Below are 12509 nucleotides of genomic sequence, written 5' to 3' on the forward strand. Positions count from 1 at the left end.
GTATTTTGGCCGTTTAGTTTGCGTTGAAGTGAGAGGCAGCACAAGGGTGAATTCACTCGCTGCTGCTGCCGCGCTTTCTCACTCCAGCGTTTTGTCAGCGAGTGTGCGTGGTTACCGAGTGAGATGAGTCCGTGTTTGCTTGTGTGCGCGTGACACCATGCTTGTTAATTTGGTTAGCAAGCGAATGTTCGCAAGCTGATATGGTCAATAAAACGACTATCGTTGCTTCGTATAGCTATCCTATAATTTGCTGTAATCCTATAATTCGCATAGCTATCCTATAAATTGCGAAACTTCAACTTTTAGTTTTTTTGCTTTATCACCATTTCCAAGTATACTATTGTCCATATCCCTAGAAACAACATTAAATAAATAATTCGCTCATTGAATAATTCTACATACGTCGTGTTTGTATCTGTTTGCCTGACTATTGTAGCTGTGAATGATGTTTGAACTTATCTTTCCACCTCGTCAATCTTACATTTTGACATAGAATGGCATGAAATATCTACCACGTCGAGGTACTTTTCCTGTGTAATTTGCAGCTCTTAACCTATTGTGTAAATTTTTGCTGCTCTGAGTTCTTTTATTATGCTAAATACACTGTTTTATTTTTGCAACTCCCTCACCGGTCATACCTCAGGAAGGCCTGGTGTTATCTCGTTGCAGACACCAGTCGCAATCTGAAACCTTTCTCTTTGCACGTGAGCTGAAAGTATTTCTCACTTTATGCCGTCCATTTGTACGGTGTACAGTGGTAAACGCTCATCGGCAATATTAAGGTAAACAGAAATTGGTGCCTGTACGCGTTACAACAAGAAAGGTTAAAATATATATTGCAAGAGACACTTTATTCATAAACTTTACACAGCAAAGGTTGGTTTTCAGTAGTATGGCATTCTCAGGACGTGTTAAATGCTGCTGGATTTTGTGGTTGTCTTCAAGCACTGGGTGTTGTTAACTCGATGAGAGAGCCATGGATTGCAGTTCACAACGTAATATTGTAAGCAGCTGAATTGTAATGCTCTATCGTTATGTAAATCATAGCGATATAAAATAACGCAGTGACCTGTGAAGAAAGATGTATAACATTAAAATTTAGCGTGGTAGAATGAAAAGCGTTATCAAAAACTATGATAAACAAATGACAAATCTTTTACATGATATGCAAAGATTACTCGTCTTAAAGTTAGTAACTGCAGTTAAGGTGAGAATAGCAAATACTATAGCTATGAGGTAATCAAGAGCCTTCGGGATTGCTGGTAAAGATATTCAAGTGACGAAATCAGTTCCTGAATAACATTTTTCCAGCAAGAACTACAGTGTACAAAACATAGTTGCTGTATCATCAATATCTTATTCCTCAAAAATGACAAAAAACGCGCAATTTCACTTGTATAAATAGTCACTTGTAGAGTGAAGCAGGCACAAGCGATAACATGCAAGCATTATTCAGGAAAGAAGCCGGACCTCAACATTATCTTTTCCTGAAAAAAAAAATAACCTACTCCACCCCTGAAAAAATAGGAACTGCTGAGACGAGCCCGATTGGCGGAGAGTTGGGGTAGTCAGGAAACATGACGAGAGGAGAGGTGTGTCGGTAAAATTATAGCGCAGATAGCAGTAGGACGAGTGCCCATTGCAGGAAAGGAGAGAAAAAGTGGGAAATAGCCAAGCGCATAAGAACGTCCTTATTTATTGCCACGGACCTCTCAATGAAGGGCGCGCTTCGAGGAACTGAATAGCGCCTAGAAAATGAGGGGACTGAAGAGTGGGACGGCCTTAGTTACTCGGTGTACACCACAGTATGTATTTTGCAGTGGTTTATAAAAAGTGAGATGGCATTGAAGTGGTGTCAGGCAGTATGAGTTACCATTGTGGTTATCAGTAGAATAAAAAGAACAGAAAGAAATATAACATATAGCCAAGATTTCTCGGCCAGTGAAGGCCGCGAAGAAGCACATAGATGCTATCACGTTCCCCAAGCAGGTTGAAGACGCCTCGCAGCTAAAACGCCTAAGCGACTCGCTGCGCTCGTTCCTAAGCCCTCAAAGTAGCGAGCTGTAGGGACTTGAAAATATAGACGGCTAAAAAACGGTCGCGCAGTCTTAATGCGTGTATAATAGAATAAATTAGTGATGTTCGTACTTCGCAAGTTGTCTCTGGGTGTACCGGAGCCTGACTTTTGCCGCACTTTAGGGGATGGCAAAGGCAACAATCGGTGACCGCCCAAAATGATGCTTAAAAATGGTTTGTAAGTACAAATATTAAACACAACGACCAGGACCATATATTTCACTCGTGCAGCAGACTGTGTCCCCATTTGCTCCTTGACAGGTGCGCTAGATCTTCGGAGAACCCGGAATTATGAAGAAGTTATGCTGTGAAGTTTTCACCAGAGAAACTTCTGTCATGTAATGTAATATGTGGTCAATTTATCTTTGCATGGTGCAGCCTATCAATACTTTTCAAGCCTTATTTACTTAAATTGCGAGAGCTTCCGTATTGATTATCCGCATCAGGGATAGTGCGAGTATCTGTTATGATGTGCCATTATTGTCAGTTATGTACCATTACAGTAACACTTTTGGCAGTAAATTCATACTGGTACGGCCTTGAATTTTTATATATTAGTATAGGCTGGGAGGCGCGCAAAAAGGTGGATGAAAAAAGAAACACGGACAAGCAGTGGAGCAGAGTTCCAACTGTGGGTTGCCTAACAAAAAGTTATTCCATTCTGATTTTATTTCAATCTGCTGCCGCAAAATTTACGTAACGGCCTACGTAAGCAAGGGCGGCGGCCTACAAGGTTGTTCCAGCACACCAGTCAAACAGTCTCCTCGTGTAAAGTAGGTTGGTTTCGTTTGGGTTCAGATCCAATGGCATTAGCTACCAGCACAGATTTCCTTATCTAATTTGTTGACAAGATACGAGGAGCGTGCGCAAGAGGAAAGGGCTTCAGTGGGGTTGAGATGACACAGTTAAATGAGATAATTGGGTGAGAAGAGCGGCTCTAACGTCTGCGATTGGTCCACTTCCCCCTGCGGAGCTTACCGTGGATCGTCGGCAACTGCGGTGGCCCGCGATGGGGCATTAAACATGCCTCCGAAACCGATGCTCAGGGAAGACTTGGATCATAAATCTAGTACACGTGCTGAAAGGGCACAACAATCTTGTGCTGCCCCGGGAGATTTCCCATATAAGCAAACAAGTCAGCTCTCGCCGGCCACTTCGAGTAAACAACGCCGGAGCGGTCATTGGTCAGCCATCTTTCCATTCCTTTCGTAACGCCACTGACATCCTCCCCCCCCTCTTCTCGCTATTCAATGAAAGGTTTAGTTTTCCGCGGCATAATATTGCATGTTTAGTGCGTACACACCACTTTAATGTGTAAGTTTCAGTAGTTTTGCGACGTAGTGTGACGGAGAGGCCAGCTAGGCGTGGTCCGAAAACGTTTCCACCAGTCTCGGAAGGCTAATGGTGACAAAGGTGTAGATCCGGAAAGAAATGTTTTTCTTCCGTTCGGTCAAATCACGCCGCGTGATCAGTGCGTACATCTCATATTGAGATATGGGGTGCTATAACGTAAAACTATTTCAATATGTTTTATTCCAATCTCCTGACGTCAAATTTGCGTAACCGCCGACGCAAGCATTGGGCGGTAACCCGCAGGGTTTTCTGAACAGGCCAATAAAACACTCTCCTTTTTCGTAGGAGGTCACTTTTGTTTGCTTGAGAAACAAATAACATTGCCTGCACTAAACGGCTTCTCTCATCTAATTGGCTGACAAGAGGCGGGGAACACGCTTAAGTGGAAAGGGATTCGACGGGGCTAAGCCACTGCACTGAATATCGGATATAACCGGATGAAGAAGGTGGTGCCGGCGTCTGCGATTGGTCCGCTTTCCCTTACTTAGCTTGGGGTTTCTGGTCGAAAATCGCGGCGGTATGCAACGGAAGCTTAGGAGTGACACTAAAACGGATCCTCAGCAAAGAAGAGTTGACAGAATGTGGTCGTAAATGTTCCGAAAGTGTTCGGAAACGTTACGCGACCACGCAAAAAGTTTAATTATGCGCAAATAAACCCATGCTCTCCGGCAGGTGCGAGTGGCCAGTGCCTCAGCAATTGGTGGCAGCCATCTTTTATTCCTTCCGGAACGGGGTAGCCTGCGGCTATTGAGAAGAACATTCAGTTTTTTTTCGGCATATAATGCACCTTTAATGCGTACACGTCACTTTGACGAGGTGAGATTTTTGCGGTTTTGTGATGTCGCGTGACAGGCAGGTGAAGTGGGTCCAGTCCAAAAATGTTTCACCAATACTCGAGGGCAAATGACGAAAAGGCGTCGAATCAGAAATAACTATTTTTCATATGTTCTGTCGAATCATGCATAATCAGTGTGTACGCGACATATCAGATGGGAAGCTATCGCTGTTTTCGTGACGCCGCGTGACAGGCAGGGGAAGTGGGGTCGCCCCAAGAAGTTTTTACCAATCGCGGAGGGCCAATTGCAGGATTGGAATAAGAAAGTTTACATTATAGTTTTACAAGTTTTATCAATTATTATCAAGTATTATCAAGTATCAAGCACCAGTATTATCAAGTTTTACATTATAGCACCCTTGGAGTTTTTGATATTTTCGGGACGTCGTCTGTCGGACATACCAAGTGGCCATTGCGCCTGAGTTGTTTGACCAATTGCGTAGGGCTAACGTAGTTAGTGGAATAAGAGGAGAAACATATTATTATAGCTTTAGCTCATAGTGTCCTCTATTTTTGTAGTCAAACAAACGAAATACAATTTAACCATTCATTGACGAGTGCTGCTTACTGGTAACATGCCAGAAAACACTGCTAGTGTTGCTTCCTAAGTTTCAGTAATGCGTACGAAGTTTCTAGTCAACCCTGAATAACAGGAAGCAAGCTTGTTCGGATCAGGAAGACAGGACGAGGGAGAAGCCTAGCACTGGACTCTCTTTCTTTTAAAATCACAGACAAAGGAGACGGACCAGTGCAAGATCTCCGGCTGTAGAGGTGTCACACAAGTGATATAAACAAGTGAATTGCGCACCAGTGGTTGTACAAACGTCGAACGAAGCCTTAGGTGCTTTGGGTGAATCCCACTTCGTGTTTCGTGCCTGCGGTTTCATCTCTATTGATGAAAATGTTTGCAAAAAATTTTGTTCGTTTATTTATTATCATTGCAATAGCAATTATATGGGCACTCCTGGCGGATTACCGCCATTGTCGTCACAGTCGGTGTTGCCGTAAGGTTGCGTATGAAGTCCAAGTGCGATAATATCGCGGCCACCTGCCGTATGCTGTAGGTGAGCTAAAGCATGCGTGGGTGAACCGAGAAGGATGGTAGTTTGGTGCAGCGTGGAGGTCAGTGGGTGCAGCTTCGTATTCTCGCCCTCGCAAGTGAGAAAGGCGGGAAGTGCATGCGCCAAACTTTCGCGTACGAAAGGGCGGAAAGGGAGAGATGTGCTTGCGCTATTACAAGTACCCTGCCTTTTGTTTATAAATGAAAATTTATGTACATATGATTTATTTATGCTTTCTCGTATTGCCGTTGTGATTGTGAATAACAACTAGCATGGATCCCAACTAGACTTCAGCTAGGGATTGAGACGTCTTGTACAATATTTCATGTGCACTTTTCCTATTTGGAAATAAACTTTCCTTTCCTTTTCTTATGGCGAGCGGAGGGAGGGCGGCCGTATAGCTCGTGTCTCCGCTTCAACTGCAGTGCGTAGCGAGGCTGTTGTTTCCTCTTTGTTGTTGTTCCGCGCGCTTCCTGTTTTGTATGTAATTTGGGGTTGGTTCGAATGCTAGCCAAACCGAGTTGGCTGATGGCTTTATGTGCGCTGGGTTCTGGCGCGCCTGGTTCTCCTATAAGTGTGAGGCAGCACGAAGGGGAATTCGCTCGCCGCTGCTGCGGCTCTTCATTACGACAGCGATACTGCAGGGAGTGTGCACGGTCATCAACTGAGATGTGTTCATGTTTGTCCGTCAGCGTGTGGTGGCGTTTCTTGCTATTTTTCTAGTAAACCATCTACTACTGCATCTACTACAGCAGTAGATGCAGCTAATAGAACTAATACTCTTGCTGCCTATAGGTGTCTTCTAATTTGCTATCGCAATCAATGCATCGCCTTTGGGGTGAAAGTGCGAATAATTTATGTATTTATTTCGATAGCTTCAAAGCCCAAAGGTGTAATAGAAAGGAGTGGTGAAATAAACAAGAGTTACGTTTCACAAGCTGTGTTACATACAATCATCTTCAACGGCAGAATGCAAATGCGGATGGATGGAGAATGCTGACGACGGAGCTGGGCAGGTTAATCGATTGTTTGGATGTCTTCGGGATGAATGAACCAGAATACAAATTGTCCGAGAAGAAGGTAAGCCAACATTATGGGGGAAGGTAATAAGACGTGATAGATAATTTGGCTTACTAAGAAGCTCATTCTGGAGGTATGCATTTTGAAAAAAATGTGGAAAATTTATAAGCGCGACGTTTTCCTTCGCAGAAAGCGGTCGGTAAGCTGCAAAGCTAGTTCCATCAACGACGCACAAGAAAAGCGGGAATAGTCCTACAAGTTGAAACGCGCACTGATGTTTTGCACAGATTCTAGTTGATTGATATAAAACATTCTTGATTGTATTGGAATATTGAAGCTAACTCTTTACAAGTGTTTTATATAATGCTTATTTAGAAGACGGCATTGCCCTTGAAAACTTGCAGCGTAAATACCATAACGGGTGATTAGCACTATTATACCGTAAATAAGATGACTTTGCCAAGAAAGGTTAGCATTGATTTGAACTCGTAGGAAATTATAACAAGGTACTTCCTCTAACACAGAACCATCAACGTTATAAAGAGGAGGCTCACAGGTGGCCGATTTTCGAGAGATTCTCGGTATCTCACACTTTTCAGATCTGACTGAATTGATGTGTGATCATCATCAGAAGATACTATCCGACAAATTCAGCAGTCTTCAAGATGTGCATGGTCTAGTGGAAGATGGAACTACAGTAGCCAGGTCATTAAAATTATTTAAATAGATGGTAACCTAGAAAAGAAACCTGATCACACTCAAAGTGACTAGACATGAAGAGGAATCAAAATTGTTAGCTGCCACAAATTGCGTTCTCTCTGAAATAAAGCCATTAAACCAAGCAATATTATAGTGATCGATGCTTCTGGAACCCTCATAAGCAGTGCGACATTAACTCCATTGAGAGCATACAACGAAAATCTATTAGGTTCATATATCGTCGCTATGATCACTATTTTTCACCCTCTCGTGCCTTATCTACTTTGAACCTAACCCCTTTATCCATACGCCGTCACATTGAGTCATTGAAGTTTCCGCATGGCATCGTTAATTTTTCTTATCGTGTATCACAACCCATATATATTCCATCAGATATTCCTCGGTCAAGTAAGAGTCACCACAGCCTTAATATTAAGCCTTACTTTGCTCGATGTAATAAATTTACACAGAGCTTTTTCCCACGTACTATTGAATTCGGGAACCTAATTCCCTGAACAAGTAGGTCACTGCCATTAAAGGACTTCCCGTTAAAAGTTAACTACACCTGATTTTATGTATTTTCTTGTTGTTACAGTGTATTTATCCATTCTTGTTTTTGCACTGACTCTCAGTGTTGCTGTTATTTTGAGTTTTCTTTTTGTCATCTGCCTTATTTCTTGTGAATTTTAATTATGTTATTGTTTACTTGTTTTTTTTTGTTTGACTTCTTTTTGTCTAACCCACTCCTGCAATAGCCCCATAAAGGGGCTGCAGTATGTATGAATAAATAAAATAAAATTTGTTAGCTTTAGGCATAGTAGTGGGTGAGAGACAAGATGAAATGCTGTTTGAAAATCTAGGAATATGCAATCCATGCAACATCCATTGTCAAGAGTATCCATGAGTTGATTAGTAAAACATGTTAGCTGCGTTTCACATGAAAATAATTTACGAGACCCATGCTGTTTATGCATCAAAAATTCATTAGACTCTAGAAAGTTAACTAACCTTGAATAGATTATATGTATTAAGAGTGTGCAGAGAGTGCTGGCTAGTAATATAAGCATGTAGTGAAGAGAAGAATGAGCGTCACCAGATTTGAACACGGGTACCACCTTGCCCACCTTCCAGTCGCTGGACAATGGGCCAGATTCAATGGAGTGTAAAAAAAGTTACGTTATGTTATGAAACTATACATTTCAGTTTTTTTCAAAAATGTATAGTTAATAACATCAGTTCAGCAAGAGCAAGAGTATTTAAAGTTATTAATGAGGTCAACCATACCAAAGGAACCTATGAGGACAGGATCCATCGGCTGGTCATCTACTACACAATACTCAAGATGATGCTTATTCTCGATGTGTATTTGCACATTTAGATACAAAATAAGCATGTGTACTGGTATTTATCCGTGCCGTTATGAAAGGGTTATGGCAGAGAAGCACAAGCAGCCCTGCCTATGCCCACCACTGATGTGGGCTAGCAGCATCCATTTCTAAACGATGTGTTAGAGCAAATGCGCAGCCGGGCAGCAAATAAATTGCAGCTTTGAAAGCGAAGGAAATCAAATATATTGTCGCGAAATGCGCATCTTGAAGTGTCATTTCGTGACAGTATATCTTTAGCAGTCGCCTGAAGAAGCCTATAGATCATATTTTGTGTGTCATGTGTTTAAGGATGTGACGTTGATTGCGCATCTAAAATTCCTTGATTGACTTTGTAGCAACGATATGTACACTGTCAGTATGAAACATCAGATTAAGGTTTACCTCCTTTTATTCGTTTTTTGTCGAATAGAAAGCACACAAAATTTAAAACGATAGCCAACGCATCCCGCCACATAAGATCCGTACAGGTGGTGCTCCCAAATGTGTTCTTTTTTGTAATCACTGCATCCTGTTCAGTTTGACAAAGGAATGTCTCCGATAACGTTGTTCTTGATTTCACGGCAATATAGGCGCATATGTTAGAGAGCAGTTGTTATGTGTGACGTGTGGTAGAGGTTACGTGACTGGGGCATTTTTCCACTGGGCACAATGTCGAGTTTTCTTTTTTCTGACACCCTTGAAGAAGGGTTTCCACGGAAAATGATTTCCAAACGTTGCCTAGAATGAACTTCACAACACCCTAGGTGGTGGAAATGTATTCGGAGGCAGGAAAGGCGGAAGAAAATTAAGGTCAGAACTCACTGGGTTAAGTGATCTCTTTCTTTCGGTCACTTATCGTTCTTCTCAGCTGTCCTCAACTAGCTCTTATTTTTAGCAGAGAGAATAATTGTACTGCATATATTTAAAGACCACTCCTGCTAACATTGAACAGTATTTAAATGTGAGCTATTGTCCTTTAATTATGGTTCGACAGAAGACAGGATTCTGTCTTTACTGCGCTCATAGCGGAGAGTGTAGACAAGCTGTTGTAGCAATCCGCATAGCCTGTGTGCCTCGCTGACACAAAACAGTGCCCGTATCTGTTTACACACAAAGAAATGGCTGCGTATCTATACATCACACAGTGACCAGTGAAATAACCGAATGTTTCAATAATGAAAGTTTCGATCCGAAAGTTTTGATACTTATTTACCAGAGTTAAGTAACTAAATATTGCTGCAAACTTGTCCTTCGTAAAGCGCTTCTTGCCCTAAAAGCATCTCACCACATTCTCAGAATACTGACATACACGGTGTCCCAGCTAACGTTAGTCAAATTCTTCAACCAAATAAATAAGTAAGTAGGTAAATGAAGAAATAAATAAAACAGTGTGCAAAATACAATTTAACTGTTCTCTCTTCACAGATCCGACGACTAAAGAACTCAGGTCTTAGAATTACATCTTGCGCTGTGTTTTCTTAAAATCATTTTCGTTGTTGAATAGCGTGCATGGCTAACGTTAGGTGCGATAAACTGTTTAGTACTCTGTGACAAAAAAGTTGTGAATTACCTTTAGCGCCGTCCTTGTTTCCGTGTTCTTTAGCCACTCCTTTAGTCTTATTTTGTGGAACGCGCACCACCATGCAATCAGTTTGATTAGCAAAGAGAAGCAGGTAGGGATCGCCTGCGAGTATAACAAGCAAAAGTAGCGACGATCGCCCAGTCAAAAATTTTATGCATCGATGGAGTATATCTCACGTGTGGCTTTTTGTGGTAGAAATAATATTTTTGTCAATAATTCAGTAAAATAACGGCGACCGCTTTTTTGAAATTTCTTGCGGCGGGCAGGGGTGGGCAACATAAAACTCACCGCAAAATCTACCAGAGATACCTTTCTGATGGCTTCCTTGGAGCTAGTTAGTTATGACGTATTCTTTGAACGTCTGCTCGCGTTTAAAGACGTTCGAAATACCATAGGGAGGACTTTGTCAACGGGAAGTACTATTATGGGAATTCAGGAGGCATGGGAATGGCGAGGAGAAGATGGATTTGCCAAACGTCACACGTAAAGCAACCTTGTAAGGTTTCTTCCCACAAAAGAATGCTTTAGAAATGAAAAATTGTGTAATAAGATATGCACGCGTGCAAAAGGTTATTGTGGTCATACACTTTGAAAACCACAACTTTTTGAAAATTTGTAAAGATGAAGTTTAAAACACAACGCAATAAGAACGTCTGAAGCCAAAAGCATGAAGATTAAGCAAATCTGTGTACTGGGCATCATTTTCACGGTAGATCAACAACCAAACGGTTGAGTTAGCTTTGGGAACTTTAAGGACTCTGTTTGCTCTCTCTATTGCACAGTAAGTGCTGTTTCTGAGTACTTCAGAAGTTCGGGTATATCCGGACCTATTGTTGGTGTCTGGTAATTGTAAGACGTTGCGCAAGGCTGTGTTTCCTTAAGAGAATTACACCGCTGTACGCGTAGTCTTGTGGACAAAGGTAATGCGTTTTGTGTATGTTATTTTCATTTTCTGTTCATTTTGCTCCTTCTTTAATAGGTCGCAGGATGCCGCGCTCTCACCATCGCCGGTACCCGCCACTCGACCGGAGAGATAACGTCAGTATCCATAAACGAACCACGACACAGAGATCATTCTCGATCACTTCCAGTGCAGCACCGCAGCAGTCCTTGACTGATTAACACATTGCTCTTCGGTAACAATTATGAGTTACGCCTGCGCCTATGCCGAGACCAGCCCATCTTTGCAAGGTTTTTTCGTAACGGTTGCCGTGGAGACTAGAAGTATTACTGAATTAAAGTGAACAATTATTTTAGCGGTGGCACTGTCATCCGATTTCGCGAGTCGGGTGGGGTGTGACGAGGGGAGAATGTTGTGGAATACCCTGGATGCCATGAATAGCTAGCGACGATAATAAAACATGATTTGTTTGTTTGGTTCTGCCACAGCTGTTGCCGGAGTGAGAGCCATGCCAGATATCAGGTCTGTAGACACACTGTGTCATTACCATAGCGGCGTTTATATAAAAAACAGTCTCGTCTTCCCGGCCCTGCGAAAGTCGATGTCCAGAGAAGCTGGTGCATACCACCACAACTGCTGACGGGGTATGCTTCAGAGTAATGGTAATAATGATAATTTAGAGTAATGTAGTAATGGGAGAAATGGCAATTTTGGCAGCACGCCGCCGCTGGTGGTATTGCCGTTTCTTTTACCTTTGCCACTCCTCGTATTGACGCTGCTCCTCGGGAGTTCTAAACATCATACATACTCTTGCTAGAACCGCACATTCTACAATCTTGGGTTGGTGCGGCCCTTACATGAATCAGGCCGATGAGGGCCAGCTAAAGGTTCGTACTGTTTCCGAAACTATAGCAGAGAGTAAGAGAGGCGCCAGTTACATAACGCTGCAGTAAACGACTTCATATGCCGGCCTATCATCCTTTACCAGCGCTGACCCAAACAGGGCTCCTTTCTCTAGAGGCGCAACGAGACCAATGTGACTGGCGGCGTTGACGGTAAAGCAGCTAGCGTCATCTAGCGGCAACGGAACTAACTTCGCTTTCCAGCGGGACGTTTTGATTATTTATTCTAAAGTGTTTCCCTCCAAAGTAGGGGTGCAGCCCTTACACGCGTAAATACGGTATACGTTGCCTACACATAGCGGTGCTGGAACAATAATGAAATCATTTGCCAGGCTGGTTCTTTTGCCTAAGAAAGGCTAGTGATATCCCTCCGCACGTCGCAAGCTGCCGTTGCCGTGGCAGCTTGCGCAACAGTAACTTTTACTGGGAAACATATGCGGGGAGCGCTACGTGCTTCGCATTGTTACCAGGAGCGCCTTATTAATAAGGCGGTTTGGATGCTTGTTTCGTGCTTATTCTTTATTGAAAAGAATGCTTTGACGTATGTCGTATGCGTGATACCAAAGAATGTATGCACTTTTCACTTCAAATGCTGTTTTGTTTTTTCGCGAGGACGAGCCGCGAGAAATCCCGACCAACTACAGGATAACAGCTTCACTGTAATACTAAAAGTGGGGTGCCGTATGTTTAGCGCGTTGCACTCCACGCAAACG

The 12509-nt window shown here is 42.6% G+C and overlaps 1 protein-coding gene across 1 annotated transcript in view; it reads right to left on the bottom strand.

Annotated features, from left to right (window-relative positions):
- Positions 1-844: 844 nt before the first annotated feature.
- The window catches only part of LOC142591113 (uncharacterized), a 33965-nt gene continuing 22300 nt past the window's right edge, over positions 845-12509 (bottom strand). The window contains exons 4-5 of the mRNA XM_075703495.1: positions 9982-10095; positions 845-1069 (exon numbers count right to left, since the gene is read on the bottom strand). Of these exons, the coding sequence (XP_075559610.1) occupies positions 912-1069; positions 9982-10095 (272 nt within the window). The 3' untranslated portion in view covers positions 845-911. The remainder of the gene's footprint in view (positions 1070-9981; positions 10096-12509) is intronic.

This window comes from Dermacentor variabilis, chromosome 8, assembly GCF_050947875.1.
Source record: "Dermacentor variabilis isolate Ectoservices chromosome 8, ASM5094787v1, whole genome shotgun sequence".
Taxonomy (NCBI): Eukaryota; Metazoa; Arthropoda; class Arachnida; order Ixodida; family Ixodidae; genus Dermacentor; species Dermacentor variabilis.